The sequence below is a fragment of the Frieseomelitta varia genome, unplaced genomic scaffold (genome assembly GCF_011392965.1).
Source record: "Frieseomelitta varia isolate USP_RPSP 00005682 unplaced genomic scaffold, Fvar_1.2 scaffold_647, whole genome shotgun sequence".
Taxonomy (NCBI): Eukaryota; Metazoa; Arthropoda; class Insecta; order Hymenoptera; family Apidae; genus Frieseomelitta; species Frieseomelitta varia.
In genome coordinates, this window is record NW_025110420.1 from 3,147 (window position 1) to 21,842 (window position 18,696).

The 18,696-nt window shown below is 43.2% G+C and overlaps 2 protein-coding genes across 9 annotated transcripts; one reads left to right on the forward strand and one right to left on the reverse strand.

The window, feature by feature from the left end:
• The first annotated feature begins 600 nt into the window (after positions 1–600).
• On the forward strand, positions 601–5,363 carry LOC122534881 (PRKC apoptosis WT1 regulator protein-like). Of its 7 annotated transcripts, none has more exons than XM_043665912.1 (10): positions 601–775; positions 856–999; positions 1,103–1,251; positions 1,325–1,454; positions 1,608–1,734; positions 2,246–2,353; positions 2,479–2,519; positions 2,619–2,663; positions 3,055–3,211; positions 3,318–5,363. In XM_043665912.1, the coding sequence occupies exons 2-10, from the start codon at positions 983–985 to the stop codon at positions 3,501–3,503; spliced, it is 960 nt and encodes a 319-aa protein (XP_043521847.1). In that variant the 5' UTR covers positions 601–775; positions 856–982; the 3' UTR covers positions 3,504–5,363. The 7 variants fall into 7 exon arrangements, with proteins under 7 accessions (XP_043521847.1, XP_043521846.1, XP_043521849.1 ...); XM_043665911.1 differs by having other exon boundaries at positions 892–999; XM_043665914.1 differs by having other exon boundaries at positions 892–999; positions 1,638–1,734.
• On the reverse strand, positions 5,060–18,408 carry LOC122534883 (dual specificity protein phosphatase 10-like). 2 transcript variants are annotated; one of them, XM_043665919.1, is made up of 4 exons: positions 18,124–18,408; positions 17,910–18,069; positions 13,532–13,924; positions 5,060–9,152 (listed from the first exon to the last, which is right to left on the reverse strand). In XM_043665919.1, the coding sequence occupies exons 2-4, from the start codon at positions 17,977–17,979 to the stop codon at positions 8,839–8,841; spliced, it is 777 nt and encodes a 258-aa protein (XP_043521854.1). In that variant the 5' UTR covers positions 17,980–18,069; positions 18,124–18,408; the 3' UTR covers positions 5,060–8,838. The 2 variants fall into 2 exon arrangements, with proteins under 2 accessions (XP_043521854.1, XP_043521853.1); XM_043665918.1 differs by having other exon boundaries at positions 17,910–18,078; positions 18,115–18,408.
• Between the last annotated feature and the right edge of the window lie 288 nt (positions 18,409–18,696).

Genomic DNA, 18,696 nt, shown 5'->3' on the forward strand with positions numbered 1-18,696 from the left:
AACATTGAAATAAATATTCTTGTTAAAATAGTGGTAGTATAAGATAAAATTATTTTTGTAATTATAAGTTCAAGTAAATGTTCTTGAAGTATCTAATATTATTTAAATAACAATAGTAGTTGTAGTATTCCAATTAAATAGATGCAGTTACAAAGAATCGCGAATTAATTCGAATTTCAAATGCAATTTTTCAAGAATTAAATATTGTTCGAATCGGTGCTTGGATCTATTGAGCAGAAATTGCAAATGTTTATATATCTTTATATATACGTTTCGTAGTTTAAATGAATAAATAAAAACACAGGACGAAAGCTGAAATTGGAGCTGCAAAAGTTCGTAATCAACGTAAATTAATACTCCTAATTAGTTTTTTTTTTGCAAATGAAAATTTGATCATTTTGTGGACACGCTAGCGCCACGTTGCGTTGAGACGGCGGTACTGATTTCGTCACTGTCCTGCACGCTCTCTTTGTCTATCACACGATCTATATATTTATCCTTGTCACACACTCCTGCTCTCCTTGTCTATCATTCGTATCTAGTAACATTTCGTTATTGGGACCATTGCTCTAGTGATATTGAAATGCTGCGTTGGAAATTGTGCTTTAGGCAAGGCATATGGACGATCGATATGCTTATCTATCTTTGAACTATGTAATCGTATAGACCGTACGTGTTTATGGATGTTTCAATGGTTGACAGCTGTCAATTGCACGTAGGTTGGTAGTGAATCACGACATTGGCAGCGGAACTAGGTGAAGACTCACTACGACAGGTGACTAATACCTTAAGAATTGCTCTTTGTTTTCTATCGAAGTTTTGTTATCGTCTTATTGCGCACACACTTGCTCGTAGTTAAAAGCGGTTCATGCCTTGTGACTTTCCCCTTAGACAAACCTAATCAAGCACTCGCTTTTTGGCCTCCAACTTTTGTGCTGGTCCAACATAGGTATCGCACATCATCACCTACTCTTTTGTTCAGATGTCCAGGTATTTTTTGTAAGAGCCCACTTTTAATGTTTCTTTTTTTTTCTTTGCACAGTTTTTCAATTGCACGTCATCATCAGCAGATCCGATTCAATCGCGTTGGTTTATTTTTCAGCGATATAACCGGCATGGCGTCCAGCTCCGTCAGCCAGGAGGATTTTGACAATGACTTCGAGTTAACGTCCAGGAGATCTAGAATCAGAACCGCACGGGCACGAGTGGTACCACCCAGAACAGGAGATTCTTCTTCCATAAACTTTCAAAGTAACAAACACACATTCGTCTTATTACTTTCCTGAGTGAATGGACTTTTCACTCAGTCATCCCCTTTTTGCAGAGAGTGCACAGAACGTGGAAGAATCTCAAGGTGTGTGCGACACCAGTTCGAACAGTGTGCTTCCACCCGAACACGAGAATCAGCAGAACAAGCCAATAATGAGGAAACAGGACAAACGAGTGACTGGCCGGTGAGTAAACAAAGCTGTCGTCGTTTAAATAAGGTGTCCGCAAAGATGAGTTTCTTTTTTCATTTGTTAAACGCAAGTGTCTTCTAAATGTAACTAAGTAGATCCAGCATAGAGTTCGCGCGTCCTGTTAACACTTTCTGGATCTGGTTCTAGTGTCTTTAGTGTCGTATCCTGTTTGCACAGGCCAACGCACATAAACAAGGGAAAGCAGCAACGCGATCGGCGGAAGCTTCGAGAAAAAAGACGAAGTACCGGAGTAGTACATTTACCATCGACGGAGGTTTGTCACTGTTTCCAGTCACGTTAAGGACCCAAAATCTTAATGACTCCTCGCGGCAATATCCCGGATTCTAAAACAAGGATTTCTCTTGCATCTATATCCATTTGATACAAGTCTTTTAGCCATTTCTGTATCTTGCATGACAGATTTAGAGATGATGTTTTACTTATATTCGTTACGAAGGACTCTGACCAATTATTTTCAATCGATCATACCAAGACAAGTATTTTCGTTCATTTCTATCAAAGAATTTGTTTTTCGAACGTATACTTGGTGTTTTTCAATTTTTGTCAGAAATGTCTTGCGCATATGTATCTCTTTCTTTAGAAAATCATACTAGACACACACGGAATGTACGACAAAAGTAGCATTGCACTTAGAAATCACTTACCGCGCTCCTCGAACGTTCATTGTATTTAGCCGCGAGTGTTAAACGGATATTGGTAAAAGTTTTATGTGCAAGTCCGTTGTTACTCCGCAATGTAATTTCGTTAGCCACTTAATTCTACAGAGTACAGGAGGTAGTACAGGAGAAGATGAAGAAGATCTTAGTGGCACTTGTCTTGAAACTAAACACAACACACATCACAATGAGTTCCTAGATCATGAACTCATAGAAGTAAGTGCGTGTGATTTTCACTTGTTAAAAAGAAAATATTATCATTTATTGCGAACGCGGTCAAAAGCTGATTTTCTATGTAACAAGAGGGACTATATATGTACGTCAAACTACGCATGTTTCAGGAACGGACAGCAAAAATGTTTACACAAAGGCGAAACAAAAGGTATAAAACACTGAGATATCTTATTTACGGTAGTAAACAATATATAGTGCTTTAGTGAAATTTAGTAGTCATTTGTAATAAACTGCTACTGCTTTTTAGGCATTACCGTACTTCCTACAGGTCATGTATAAATAGGCACGGTTGGTAAGTGCTACTGTACGTGACTATGTACAATTAGGCACGACCTGTACGAAGTACGGTAGAGCTAGTAGATTCTTTTAAATACGAGCCTGCGTATTGTAACGAGTACCGTAAGTCCTTTGTACATCTTTTATTACAACGATATCTATAATAGTAAGAGTCGCGTATAATAGTAAATGTCTCATTTGTCTCATTACTAATCATATTTCATGTTACACTAAAGCGTCAAATAATGAACTCGAAAACAATACGAATATGGGGTAAAAGAAATCTATAAATCTCATCAAACATTACGATATTAAGGGTCGTGCCTAATGTAACATCATAGACAGTCTGATACTATTGTAACCACGTGCGCTCACTAATATATCAAAAATTACCCATTTAATTTTAGCCACTCCGACTTGGAAGCAGATGACGAGGAATTCGATTCCTTGAATCAATCCGACAGTGTCAATCAATCAGATCATGGGAATCATGAGCCTCAAACTTCTGTAAACACCGTCAATCAGCCAAGACTATCTACGCCAACGGGAGATAATCCGCACGAAGTATTTCTTTTCTTTTTTTTTTTTCATTCGAATATTATTTCGTTTGAGAAGTAAAATCAAATTAATTTGTTAAACTCGCGCAATTCCCTGTGTTTGAAACTTTTAGTTGATAGAACGAGCACAAGAAGAGAACAGGAGGTTGCTGTCCCTTCTGGAGGATCGGGATCACAAGATAATGGCACTTGAGGCCCGGCTGCTTCAACAGCAGCACGAAATGACCATAGAAAGGGAACGGCTTCGGGAGGAGAATGCCGCGTTAATTCGCGCGATGGCAGCCCTGGCGAGTAATTAACTTTCCTATTCGCGAAACAGTTTGACCTATCAATCCTAACAATCGATTTTAGAAAAATCGTGCATCAGCGATTGAGAAAGCTATATATATATATACGTATATACCAATAGTTTGTAAGTAATTGTGAATTTACTTGTTAATAATAGCTGTGAGGATAGCGATGCGATTTCAAAAAAGAAAAAAAAAAAGAGAGAAACGATTATTATCTATTAATTATTTACGCTGCAAAGTAATCAGGGTAAGTTACGCAGTATAAACATAAAACCGGCCCTCGATTTCTAATAATCGTTCTTGCAACAAGCAATAGAATCGTCAAATGTACGAACAGATGTACTTGTACTTTTATTCGCTTCATTAATAGTGTTTCATTCACGCGAATTCCTCTTTCGTAGCGGAAAGGGGCGAGCAATTGTTTCGCGCGTTCGCGCATAGAGCCGATATCTAATCTTGAACGATAAATTCGAGCAAATATGCTTTTCTTTTTTCGCGATGTGACACCTTAACGGAGTAAGAGGTGCTCCAATTTGTTATGTCATTGTTGTTAGGATTGAGGAATGTGCAAAAGTAAATAATGGAAAGTTTATGCCTGAGAATACCCGAGACTATTTGAATATCGTCTTTGCGTAGTGTTTATTATAACTCGAACTGTACGCTGTCTGTTTTATACTCGAATGAATCTATCGGTAACGTAGTCTGTCCCGTGCAACATTTTTTACCCGTGAAAAAAATCTTTGCTTCGCGCGCGCGCTTACATTGGCGTTTACGGTAGCACAAGGGGCGTATAATAGGACAGCACAAAACAGCAAGTCCATATCGATTACCTATGCATTTAATTCAAACGAACGACAGATATTTCGCATATTTCCAGCCACCGGCAGAACGAAACATAACGAACAAGGGGAGGGGGGTTACGTCAGAATGAAGATGGAGCAACAAAGTTCAGCATTGACTCCTTAAAAATTACTATTGCTATTACTATTATCACTAGCTATATCGTTATAACCTAATGTTTACTTACAGCGAAACGTATACTGATATTATATAACATTTAGAAAAAAAAAAGCAGGAGACTGAGAATGCGAGCGCATTGTGCATGTGTGCGAACAGAATCGAGAGAAAGTAACAGATCGAATTTGTATTTACGTACTTCATCGTATGCACAATTTTTATCCGTCAAGAATGACATGCTGGAAGAAAAAAAAAAAGAAAAAAAACGTGTCTGATTATTGGATCTATCGTGTGCATATTTCGCGGTCATTTTTCAATTTTTCTGTTTTCGGAAATTGCGATTCCGAGTATTATTTTCGATTCCTTGGATAAAGCATGCAGGAAAGAATGCTCGGTCTAAGAGGATTAACCGATTCCCATTCGCGAGAATTTGGAAACTTTATTGTATTCGAAATTCGATATTTTCTGTCTAAATAAACATTTTCTTAATACATCATATCTTTTACATTACGTCTGTCTACTACAACGAACATCTTCCTTCCCTCCTTCTTCCTGTCGATGCAATCTGCGAGATAGTGTTACGTACACAAGTAACAAGCAAGCGTGCGGGTTTATACTTTTATTCATAAAATAACTAAATTTTGATATGATACAATAGTTGTCCTCGCGTATGCACAATTATTTCACGTTATATGTAACTGTACATTGAAAAAACGAAAAAAAAAGGCATCCGATCGTACGGCGACGCTTCCGCAAAAAAAAAAAAAGAAAAAAAAAACAAAAAAAAACGATTGATTAACTCGGTGCAGCATCTACTAACCATCCCAAGAGAAGTGTGTGTACGCAATCCTGATGCGTGCATACCGATGCAGAAAAACGTTGGCAATAAAAGAATACATCGATCCACGATAAGAAAAAATCATAACCCGGTGAAGGGTTTCAGATCTCGCGTGAAGAGCAGAACTGGCTAAACAAGCAAGGTTCAAAATACGTAGCGGCAGGCAAGATGGTCTTTCAGTTAGGAACTTGTTCGACCGCGTGACGTTAGCAATAAGCTTTATCTTCCAGGTTATCTTAATTGCGACAGAATGGTAATGCGACAAGGACGTCTAACAATCCTACGGGTCTGCCTTTACCAGTTCCAGTATACAAGATTGCACCGAGCACTATTTTTATCGCTGCACGGCAACAGCGGCTTATTTATCGCAGGTCGACATACATTTTTATTGTTGAGGCTCTTCCAACAACCTAGTAGACGCTACGTACGTGTCGTACGTTCTCGTGATGCAACAGGTACTACGCTCGTAGCTCTCTGCTTCTCTCTCTCTCTCTCTCTCTCCCTATCGAACAGAGCGTTCTTTTTTTTTTTTTTTTTTTTTTTTGTTTGTTTCATTACACGACGCCGATCGGTCTCTCTCCCTTTCTCTGCCTCAACTACGCGCGGATTCCTTCGCGATCGCCTTTGTGTCTTTGATCGGTGAATATTTACAATACTATCTCGCTAACACTTTTTTTTACATGGCCTCTACGCGAAGCCTAAGACGGCGCCCAATTCTGTTACAGGAGATGTGAACAGAAATTGTTCCCTTCGAGCGTGACATTTCGCTCTTGCTTGCGACGGAAAACGGAAAACGGAAAGAAGAAACAGGAAAGAATGAAAGGCGACGTTTCTTTGATATGTTTCTTCGAGAGAATTAGAGAATCTGAAGGAACTTGCTCTGCCTCGTTATGCTATACACACACTCACACACACACGCACACATACACACACGCACATCCACATGTATATAATATATATATATATTTATATATAACGTGAACATATATATATATATATAAACATATATGACGCGAACCTATATATTTTCCCTTTTCACGCACAGCAGGTCTCTCTTTCTCTTGTCAAGCTTTTATTGTCAACAGTTTGAGTCTCTCTAACTAGTAGAAAGGCATATATCGGTTTAAGCGACTTTTTTTTTTTCTTCCTCTTTTGAACAGCTGCTCGGTTTGATTTAACCGCGGCGATTGTCGCGTCGTACAGTTACTTTTTCGCACATGTTTCACGGTGTACTTCCCCCCCCCCTCCCCCCTTTTTAAATCAACGTCCTGTTTAGGCCGTTGCTCGAGGTATCTCGACGATTGAAACGAACTGCGCACACGATTCTCTCTTCTTATTTTTTTCCCCCGTTTTTCATCTGCGCTGGACGATCGATATCTTGTACTTGCCGGTTCCCAAGAAGGAACGATTAAAATGACGGAAGTGTTTCGAATGAAAGCATTTCCTTTCTTGCAATACCTCTCTTCGTCCAAAGACTGCACACACGTCGATATCAAACAATCTTCAAATACGATGAACCCGTTCGATCGAAAAAAAAAAGATGAAAGTTCAAGTTTTGCACGACGTCGAGTCGAGTTCAATTTTCGTCGATTGTTTTTACGTTATCGGCGAAACGTTCCAACGAAAGCCCGACAGAAGCATTTTCGGGGTGATGTTGCGAGTTACTTGAATTTATTATCGTTTATTTATACGAGCAGAACGGTATCCAAGGTATCATCGATTCGCACCTCGTGCGTCAACATTTATTTCTTATGTACAAAGTCGAGAAAACGTAGCAATTTTGGTTATTACATAGAACATGAGCCTGAAAACTCGTCGAATCCGAACTAAAAGTCCGTGTTTTGGCATCTTGATTACGTTTCTGAAATCGCGTTTACGCCTTGTCCCTCGAGTTGTCGACGACATTCTTAACATTAATCTAATTTTAGTTGGCGGGGCTGGGGATGGGAGGGGGGCGGGGGAATTATTTGAACTTTCTCTCGCTCTCTCTTTCGTACATTACATATCATCATCATCAAATTATACATTCCAACAAACGACTAGATCACGATGGTTGGATCTCAACCAGATCCTTAAATGCTACGGAGCTCAGTGGTTAAGCTAATTCCGGTTAACGATATATTATTTTATCAAATATAAATCACTTCGCTATCGAATAAAGTAATATGACGAATACAGTGATACAAATAGGCAAAAGGCAAAAAAGAAAAAAAAAAAAAAAAAAAAGAAACGCAAACATAGTTATTATTGATCGCAATTGACGTACATTCATCCCACCTTTTTTCATTTTACGCGCGCGCGGCATTTCCATGGCAAAGTGATAATACCACAAGATGTACTTTGGGCGCAATCGCTCGATCGTACGCTTCCGGTTCGATGCTTCCTCGTGCGTAACAGTGTCACTGAAGCGACGTCCTTAAATACGAAATGATTATTCTTCGAACACATTTGAAAAGTGAAGGACCGCGGCCAAAAATTAAATTAAACGAGGACAATTCACATTTAAAAAAGAAAAAAAGAAGAAGAAAAGAAGAAAGAGAACAAAACAAACGAGATACATTTAGAAGGGACGAAAAGATAAAATCGATTTTATAAATTATACAAACGCGTAGATATTTCCAAGAAAAGTGTAACACTGTGTATCATCGCGTTCAAATCAAATATTATACATACTCTCGCTACTGCAATCGACTGCCCAAGGGAAAGAGAAGAAAAAGAAAAAAGGAAGAAAGAAAAGAAAATAATCGCGACGACATCCTCTGACCAACGAGGCCTCTCAACCACGTATATATACTTTGTACCAATAAAAAAAACTACGGAACACTGTCGCGTAAGTACACCGTCTCTTTCCTCGCGACGATTGCACGAAGCTTCCGTTAACGAACGCCGCCACGAACGTCCCTCGACTCTTCCATCCTTCTTTTTCAACGGATATAAATAATTATACGAGGGAGTTCAACGCGTTGTTGACGAACAACACGGGGGAAGAAACTCGGTGCGCCATCGTGCTTGGTCCTCCGGTACCAAAATGGAGGACGACGCGCGCAAGTTTTACTTTTCACACCTTTCGCGTCGTCTCTTCCTTCGCCGTTCGAAAGTCAACCACGCGTTCTCTCGCATCTCCTCCCTCTTCTAGAACGTCCTCATCCTTTTTTTTTCTTTTTTTTTTTTTTTTCACTGAATAAGTTACTCGATAATAGAAATAAAGTGTCTCTCTGTAAATCAGCCTTTTCCCGTTTCTAGGGCCGATCTCGCCAAGGCACGTGTAACAAGTTAATGGTATCCAAGTTCTTCGCACGTGAAACAGGAAGAACGACGACTTCGGTTTGTTTCAACGGATATATACGTGTAGGATATGTGTAGAGTGTGTCTTTCGACCTTCGTCCTTGCGACGCGAAACGTCGAGCGTGGGCTCTTTCTCTCTCTCTCTCTCTCTCTCTCTCTCTCTCTCTCTCTCTCTCTCTTTCTTCTATTTTCTGTTTTCGTCGATCCAGTGACACGAGCGAAATAATCATCGCTCGCGATTGTTGCTTGGCGATCTCGCTCGGCTCAGACGCTGCAACCGGAAGTTACCTCCTCGTTGTTCTGCTGATGAGACCAACGACACTGGTGGCAACCCTTCGGTTCCTCCGGGGCGGCAGCCACACCGCCGGACGCCCTCAAACCCTGTTCGAGCTCCAACAATTGCCCCATGAAGTTCAGGTTCGGGCTGATGATTGGTCGGGCGTTCTTCACAAGTTTGTACGCCTCCACCATGGACAGGCCCTTGTGCCGCATTATGTACGCGATCGCGATCGTCGCGCTGCGCGACACTCCTGCCTGACAGTGCACTAACACGCTGCTTCCGGCCTTCCGGGCTTCCTCTGCAAGGCAAAAACACAAAGCTACGGTTAGTCTTAAGTGCTCCCCTGAGGCAACTATGATCAATGAAATTGAATTATTTAAATGTTCGAATGCAGCGTTGTTGTCCCTTTCCCGAGACGTCCTACGTCATCATCTGTTCTTTCTTTTTCAACACGACCTACGACCCATCACTGAACTCAACGAATTACACGCTCAACTAGCGAAACGGAAGATGAAGCGGCAATATTCGAGAACAGAGTATTCCCAGACTAAGAAGATCGAGAAAGAGAAACGGAGGCTCGTGATTTCTAGATTTACGATTTACGAGCGTAAGACAGACGGTGGATCATCCGTGGCCGTGCAACTTACTGTCAACCGACTGAGGCCGGTGCTCGGTGTCGTTGTAAAACATCGGAACAAAACCAGCCGTATAACCCAAACAGGCGATTCGGTTACGTAATGTGGAGAGGGAGGAGGGACGCTATCGTATCGCCAATGAGTCATGGCGACGCGCGCCCGTATCTTATGCGACGTACTTGCTACATACTCGACGTGACTGTGATCGGTCGTAGGAAAGGAAAGAGAGCACGAGGGTACACGTGCGCATGCACGAGGATTTCGCGACGTTTACAGATGGCTCGAAGGAACAATCTTTCTCATCCTGAAAGAGGAGGGAGGAAGCTTTTTTTGGAAGCTTCGAAACGTGAAGATGTTAAGTCCATCGAGAGTGGAGTAGCTCGAGTAACTCTAGAGTTAACTTTTTGTTCCAGAATTGTAATATTTGTTCAGTTTTAAGTATATTTAGTTTTAAATACTTTATACTCGGTTTCAAGTATATTTACTTAGTTTAGTATATTTAAGTATGTTTAGTTAGTTTACTAGGTTACTTAGTTTAGTACATTTAAGTATATTAAGTATACAAGTGAAACAAAATGGGCAAAATAAATAATAAATTTATTATTTCGCAATAATCTCTATCTATAGTGATATCATACCGACGAATTCGAAAAGAAAGCGACGAATTATTGTATACGATACAATATTCGGTCACTCGTTACGGTCCGCAATCAGTTGCCAGAGCAAGTGGTTAAAAAGGCCACGCGGAGGAGAATGAAACTTTTCAGACCGATTCTAGCAAACGTAAAATAAAGGATCATTGTACTCTAAATATCCGTCCGTTCGATTTCTAACGACGCGAACAGAGAATACTGACATTCCAAACAGAATGCTGAAACAAGTAAAATAGATATTCTACGTTGAACACATTCAATCTTGAAAAACGACAACTTTCAAGTCAAATTGTAATCATTCTCACAGGCAAAGAGACAGTCGCGAAAGATAGAACTCTCCATCGACGATTGAATAGAATGAATTACCAAAGACAAGCGACGCGATTAAACATCATTCCACACGTGAATCCAAAGAACACGTTCTCGGTGGCGTCGATTAGTCGCTAATCTAGACCGCTAAACGGCGACAAGCAGCGCGACTAATCTGATCTGTGTACGCGTCGGGGTATTCATCGTGTGATAGAAGTAGTTTAGGTAAGCGTTAATGGAGACACGGGGGTGCATCGGCCCCTAAAACGTTTACGGGCGCGTGTTCGTGCGCGCCTGCAGCGTGCAGAGTCACGAGCTGGCATCTGCTATGAGTCACGGGTGACGAATAGCCGGACAGAGAGACGGGAGAAAGCGGGAGAAAATCGCTGGTGAGGTCGAGTGGGGGATTGCGAGAAGGGAGAGTTAGAGATAAAAGGGAGAGAAAACGAGGAGGGATGGGGGGGGGATAAACAGAAAGACGATTAGTGGCCGTGGCGATCTCGAAGAAAGAAACGAAAGAGTTTCGAGACCGTTGGAAGACGTTTTGAAGGGAGAAGAAGGGTGCGGAAATTAGTCACGGAACGGAGAGGAGAGAAGAGTAGGAGGGAACCATATTTTGGTAACAGAAGGTGCGTGTGTACATACTGACGGGAGAAGCGTGACACCTGTCGCGATGTCAAAAATGATACCAGGTTCCGGGAAATCCGGCGTTCTTCGCCCCTGAAACGCTCCCGGCTAAAATTAACGAAGATATCACGTTCCACAAATTGTGCCACTTGAACGCTATTTCATTTAACAAATTTAATCTTTGCCGTATCGTTATTATTAGCAATTTATCGTTATTGTGAATTATTTTCACTTGGACGGGCCAGAACTCATCGCCAAAGAACTCATTTTGAATAATGAACTAATTGTATCATTGGACGTGTTTAACCTCTTGCCTTACGATTTTTCTCTTCAATCTTCGGTAAATATTGATTACGGTATCAGATGCGAAGCGTTGAAAGCATTTTGTATTTATTAATACGTTCAATTTTGGCAAATTAAAACTCGTATCTCGTAGGATACGAGTTTGCTTAATTTCTATTATAACTCAAAGAATTAAACGATCTTTATTAAATACAAATAGCCAGAAACTCGTAGGAACTCGGGGAACGCAGTTGACGAATGCAAAGCTGCGAATGCAAAATTCCCAACGGAACTCGTCACCGTGGCACGCTCGTTTTTCCCTCACCAGCGCGGCGCAGTTTGGTGTAACGGAAACAGGGTGTAACCAGCCGTTTCCGGTGGACCATTCACCGTGTGCGAGGACTAGAAGACGAAAGGTTTCCATTCATGAAACCATGAGTCACTGGCGCGCGCGTGCAAGCGCACCAACGAATGCACACCCGTGAATCCCCTTTCATGGTGCCCCAGTGTCGACGTCTCTCCTCTGTGTTTATTGCACCGCATTCTACTCCACGCTGTGTGTGTGTGTGTGTGTGTGTGCGTGTGTGTGTAACGCGAGACGACGCTCATCGATCACACACGCGTGTGTGCACGCGCGCGCGTCAACGTTCGCAAGGAGGGTCCTACCGAATGTGCAACTGGTGGAATGCTGTACCTGGCCAACCGACCAACACCGTAGAACCGTGGAGACTGTTGCGTGAAATGAAGGGCACGTTGGTGCATTGACCGTTAAAGCCACCTCCTCGACGATGGAGGACAAACACAAATCCGTGGCTGCTTTCTCACCCTTTCTCACGATCCATTTGGAACTTTTAATCGACGTGGCGTATAACGCCGAGGAAGGAAATAAAATGAGGTTGGGAGCTTGAAACGGACGTTTGGTCGTATGAAATTTGAAATGAGCACATAGAGCGAATGGGGCGTGTAATTGCAGGGAGCGATCGGGACAATGCTCAATTTTATGATCTCTTGCGCGTTCTAATTACGTTACTGCGACTGTAACCTTAATTTATTCCTTAGTCGTTTGATTAGGGGTTACGAGGCGTTATGTAATATTTCCTCTGGCCGGACTGGTTCTACGACTCGAAATAAGCAATCAGGTTAGGTGAGTAGTTTAACCGGGTCCCTCCCCTTAACAAAGGATCCACAGTCCTTGGTTCTCATGACGAGAAATAAAGAACGCCGGATATTTGGACCGTTAGGAAGTTCATCCATCTTGTTTGGCACGATTCAGGCAAGACTACTGCTTTATCGTTCAATTTTTTTCCCAAGCTTTTCAGCCACAGAGGCTGAGACTTTTTGTATGTCTTTCATTCTTTTAAGTCTGTTAAATCTTTCTGAAGAATCTGCTAATGTGTAAATATTGTCGTTTCCCTTTTTTCTCTAAATTATACTCATTGGAGCTATCTAAATAACAAAACTGGATCAAACGCTAGATCCAGACTGGATCGGCGTGGATGCAAACGTCAATGACTATCATTGTCCGGGAGCACACCCAGTCAACCGAAAGAATTACTCATCGACAGAGGCCAACATCTCTCTTTGTCAACGCTCTCCTCCTCATCCTCCCCCGGCTCAACTCTCACGGTGAATTAAACGCAGCAGCCTCCTCGAATGTCGCGGCCTAACGAGCCGACATATTGCACCGTCAATGCAATTAGTCCAATTTACTCTAACCGGTGATCCTCGTATATTTCGTTGAATCACACGCAACAGGTTCTCGAGAGCGTCAATGGAGCCGACACGAGAGTTCGTTCGTCCAATGTCAACACGCGGCTGCGAACTACTTGTGCGTCACCTATTCGAATGGCGCTCCGGGTGTTGTTTAATGAATAGAAAAGCTCGTTTTCATTGATCGCGCAACTGAATCGACTTTTTCTCTCATTCTCATTCGAATAAAACGTGGTGAACCCGAGAGGAACGTCCGAGCGGCTAGCAAATTTCAATCGTCGGTGAAAATCAAACTTGTTTAGACTTTATCGATTGGATCACTGATACTACTTGTCCTTCGATTCGAAAGCGTTCTCGGAATTATCTCAGAGTCTCTTTATTCCTGCACCCGCGACGATGACGATGACCCTAGTTCACGAGTAGACGTAAATCTACTGTATAAACCCTGTCGTGTCGCTCACCGATGAAGTCGAATGCCTCCTCGAAGTACTGTTTAAGGTTCTGATGGCCAGAATCCGTGGCAGGGATCTGCCTGTACGTGATGCCCCTCTCCTCGTGGTATCCGGGCAGCTGCGAAGTGACGTTGAGGACCCTGGTGGCGCCCAATGCGCGAAGAAGCTGCAGATCGGCCGCGTCCCTGCCGTTTCCAAGATAGAGGAACGGGAGAACCCTCGAGGCTGGGTGACTATCGATGTCCGCGGGTTGGGGGGTCGGTGGCCCAGACAGACTCAACACCGGACAACCTGGCCCTGGACTGGAACAACCAGCGACCGTGGATGGGCCAGCTGCGACTGTTGGGAGAAGCGTGTCCTCGCAGAGATCCCTGTGCCGCCTATGAAACTCCTTGTGTCCACCTGAAAGTAATCGGAAGGGATCCGTTAGTACTTCTTCTTCTTTTCTTTTTTTTTTTTTTTTTTTTTTTTTTTTCGAGCTGGCTGGAAGCCTAACGAGACACCGAGGGGCGTGGGAAACTGGTCCCGGGGGAAGGAGCGTCGAGTTACTTTGAAAATACCGATAGAGAAAACAGGAACAGATGGTGCTCGCTCGATCCTGTGATTTTCGTAGCTTGACGATGTTCAACGGGGGATGTTCAACCCCCTTTGTCGAGGCGAAAACATATTTTTTTCCGCATTCCAAATTATACCTATATTCGAGTATGCGTTCTAGATTTTCTTAGGAATCTAAAAGAACTCCGAGATACGATATCGATGTTTTCATTATGTTTCCGATGTTTTACGGCACCAGAAATAGAATCGAGAGAGACATACATCGGAGGTGTTTCGTGTCCTCCAGCCGCGTTTTCTTTTCTTTTTCGTACGTCAGCACAACGCAGTGATTCAGTGGAATCCCGGAATTGTGTACACAGCGATTTCTCGAGAAACCGTTCCTCGTGGTTGGTTCGCCTGCACTTCCGCGTGTGTTGTATCTGAACCTGCGCCCGGGTTTGCCGGGTTTGTTAACAATGAGAAAACATCGCTGGATATTTCTCGATGAATTTACCACATTTTTAAAAGCCCGCGGAAGAATCTACCGTCTCCTAATCTGGCGCGGTTCGTGTGGTTGTCGAAGCCTTATCGAGGCTGCATTATGAATCTTCGATCTTGAAAGTCTTCCGGTCTTAAGAAACGCCGACTCGAGGGAAGCATCGGGGTGCAAAAGAAACAACTCTCAACACCCAACAACACCCGGAAATTATGAAATTCCTGTCGAATCTTCTTCCAAATACCTTGTGTTTATCATTCGTCAATCGCTCGTAGGAAACCGTGAAGATAGTGCGAAATAATATCCTGATGAGCGACGCGTGTCCGGAAAAGCGGATCGGACGGAGAGCGGAGCAGGGAGGAAGCGAGACAGAAAGGGAGGAACCACGAATAAACGGTCGGGGTAAAAATAAAGGAACACCAGCCGTAGGAACATGCGAAGGGGGACAAGGAAGAAATGTGGGCTAAAAGCGTCTTCCTCTCCTGACCTGCAGTTCGTAAGGCCTGGCTCAACGATGAGTCACTCTCGTTTCGCCCCCCGGCGTCGCGCCGCCGTAGCCACGACCGCCGCCAACCCCGTGTGGCGGCTACTGTTGTCGCGGTCCGACGATTACTCCGCGGTCGAAACTTCCTTCTCGAAAGGGGGAGGGTAGACCTACCCCGCTTCCGGATTTAATTCAATCTCTCTCGTTAATCTCGTAATTCTCTGTTTTTTTTTTTTTTTTTTTATTACTTTGCACGGAAGAGATATTCGCCAATTTGCAAACATTTCGAGATCCGACGATGATCCACGTACGATACACGATGCAAACGCGCGTTTGGCGTCCAAGCGAACGCAATGCTATTCCGCGACCTAGTCTCGAGTCTGCCGGAAATCGTAAATACAGCGGCGGACGCGCTCCGGCGAATACGCATCGACAACGTATATAACGCGTGTACAACACATGTCGATTTACGAGCGGAAAACAGCGTCGTTTTATCGTTGCGACTTTTCAACGATTATCTCCCCCCCCCCCCCCCCAAGATGATTCGAAACTGCGCGCCAGTAACGGTTTTTCGGCTCTATATATACACCGCTGCACAACAAACGCGGCGAAACTCGTTACACGAACCACTTTGCACCTAACAAAGTGGCATAACTCCGCCGCCGCCTCCTATTGATACCCGCCGGAGACATCCTACACGCCTCGAGGATGGACTCGTTCTCAAAAGAAAACTGCAACTTTGAGCAGTTCACGATCTATACGCAACCGGGTCGCGTTACATATATGGCGAAAACATACGGCCACGGTACAGCGCGTGATGTCACGGGGTTCGTATTTTTCTCACACATCGCGATATTCAATATACGACAGGACCGCGTGCTCCTAAACAGCAAACGGTAATCACGCTTAATAGGTTGCAATTATTAAGGAAAAGGGGTACGCGTGTTTCTTCGTAGGGCACTGGCCTGATTTCCAATCGCGGCTGGCGTACGGCGCGGATCTAACAAAACGCGCTGAAGTTTCTCGTTTTAGTTCAGGGCATAGTTAATTGTTTCGTTAAATGACCTGGTGTCTAATTGTCTATTATAAATTATTATATTATTATTATATTATATAATTTATTATTATATTATGTTATTATATTAGCTTATTATAAATTATTAAAAAAAATAGTAAAAAATGGTGTGTTTCTGAAAATGTTTCTGGAAATGATTTTTTTTCTGTCGCGTTTGTCAATTTTGCACCGTTCGAAACTAGATTCAAAAAATGATGGAAGTAGTTCCAATTTGAATTTGACAAACAGAAGTGACTTTAATTCGAATGTATTTCTGAGCACAGATGAAAGCACGTATCTGCTTCTGATCAATCTTACAGGTTTTATTTAATATTTTACAGAATAAAGCGATGATTTTAAACAAATTGTAATCAAGGAAATGTGAATAGACGAAGAAATCGATATGACTTTTTTTGACAAATTATTAAAAAGATAACAGCGACGGTAAAAATATTAATAAAGGGGGACTACTTGATATTTTTGTGGCACCTGCGAAACGGGAGCAATGAACTTCAAAGTACAAGTTGATTGTTATAATGACCTAAATGAAGTGACCCACATTCCACCTCAACGATGCCGTGCACTTCGCCGTCCACCATGTACATTCTATGGGATACTCTGATCTTTTCTTACATCCTACTTTCCTCTCTCGTCGTTTGAATTCAACGGTGTAATCGATTCACTGCGAACTTGAGTTTCTCTCTTCTTTTTCTTTTTATCATTATGTACTGTGTCTCCTACACTATCTTATATGATTCGTACGCTGCAAAACGAAACGAAATTTTGCAACGGTATCAAACACGCCGAACCATATCTCATCTTATATAATGAAAATACATAGATTTGATCCTCAATCTAAAATTTCAGTTTTGCGAAATTTTGCACTGTTCGTGAATCACAGAAAATTTCGATACGTTAATAGTTAACAAATGAGAGAAACGTCCTCCTGTGGAATTCGTGAGAGGCGGTGTTATCGACTCGGATGGCCCGAAAGAATTCTGTTACGACACGAAAATGTTTATCTACGGCGTGATTTAACGTGGAAGCACGCGTTCGATTTACAAACACGAGGAATCGTTTCGGTACGACGCCTCGGTGGAATCTGTAATTTCCACCGCACGGGAGATTAACACGAAACGAGTCATCGAGCACGCATTACGCCTAAATCTAAGATACCAAGGACTGAGTCATCCCGTGTCGGAGATTGTATTTACCAGCGTGCCACGTTCGACTTTGTATTCTCCCGCCGTTGCGAACGTCTCAGAAATACCTTTGACCATAGGCGGTCGAACGACGTTGGGGAATTAAACGCCTAAATGGAACACGGATAACTAGTAAAGCGCGAACGCCCGTTGTCTTTCGTTAAAGAAACGATCGAATCAGCACACCTCGCTTGTTTTCGTCTCTCAAAGATTTGGGTAACAAATTGGATGCTGTCGGTCTTGAAACAAAGAAACAGTGCACCGACTCGCTACATATTTATTTCCTCTCTCTTTGCCGGAGGAATTCTCGAAAGTCACTCATAAATAAAAAAGTACCAGAGATCTTTCGAGATCGACCGCGCGCGAAACAGTTACTTCTGTCGATCGAACCGAAATGGTTCAAACAGGAACGGAATAAACCAGACGAGTCAGATTCGTTAAGACTGGTTAAATAACAGCAAACGAGTCAATCGACGGAACGGTCCAGCTAACGAGAATACCCTCCAGCCTCTCGGAGGCCGAGATTCGAGGGAAGCTCGCGAATGACTCACATCAAACGAAAACAACAGAGAGAGTTGGCAAAATACAAAAAAAAAAGGAAAAAGAGAGACTTTTACCCCATGGTTCGAGGTTCTCCAGAGGGACCAGCCTCAGCACGAGACACGGCGCTTCCTTCTTCATTCTCATGTTCGAGTTATGCGAGATTCCCTCCACGATTCTCTAGGGTGGCTCTCACCTCACCATTTGACACACGCGCGACTGTTCGACAAGAAAGACGAACGAGGAGTCCTCCTCTCCCCTCCCCCAACTGGTGTGTGTGTCGATCACTCTCGACGAGAATTTTTTCGGCCTGTGTTACGCAAAACGAGGATCGCGCGCACGAGAGAGAAAGATAGACGGCGGCCCTCTCGTTCTTGCCAATCAACCGGGTCAACCGGATCGAGTACACAGAGGAGCTTCGACGATCTGAACTCTCTTTTCTTTTTTTTTCCCCGGTTGGATATAGCGCGACACCGCGACGAAAGCGTGTTTGACGATGTTCCACGATGGAACAGGGATACAGACAGATACGTGGCAAAAGCGGCGCTTGCCCTTTTGCTTGTTGGCGGGAGACTGCTGGTTAAGCGGCACGAGAGAGTTTACATGAGGCTCGACTGGATGAGTCATCCGGCTCGGCGCTGATTGGCCGGCCGCTTCGTGACGTACGCGATCCGTGGACGAAGGCACACGAACGTAGTCGAGCACGAGCCGCCGTCTGTGTATCGTACGGCCGTCCTTGTCCAGCACGCGGCAAAACGTATCGCCCTGTCCTTCTCCGCTGTTCTTCCTAGTTTCTCGCGGGGCTTTCGTGCACATTTCGTCGCCGTAGCGGCACGCAACTCCGCGCGGCGTCCTATGACGACC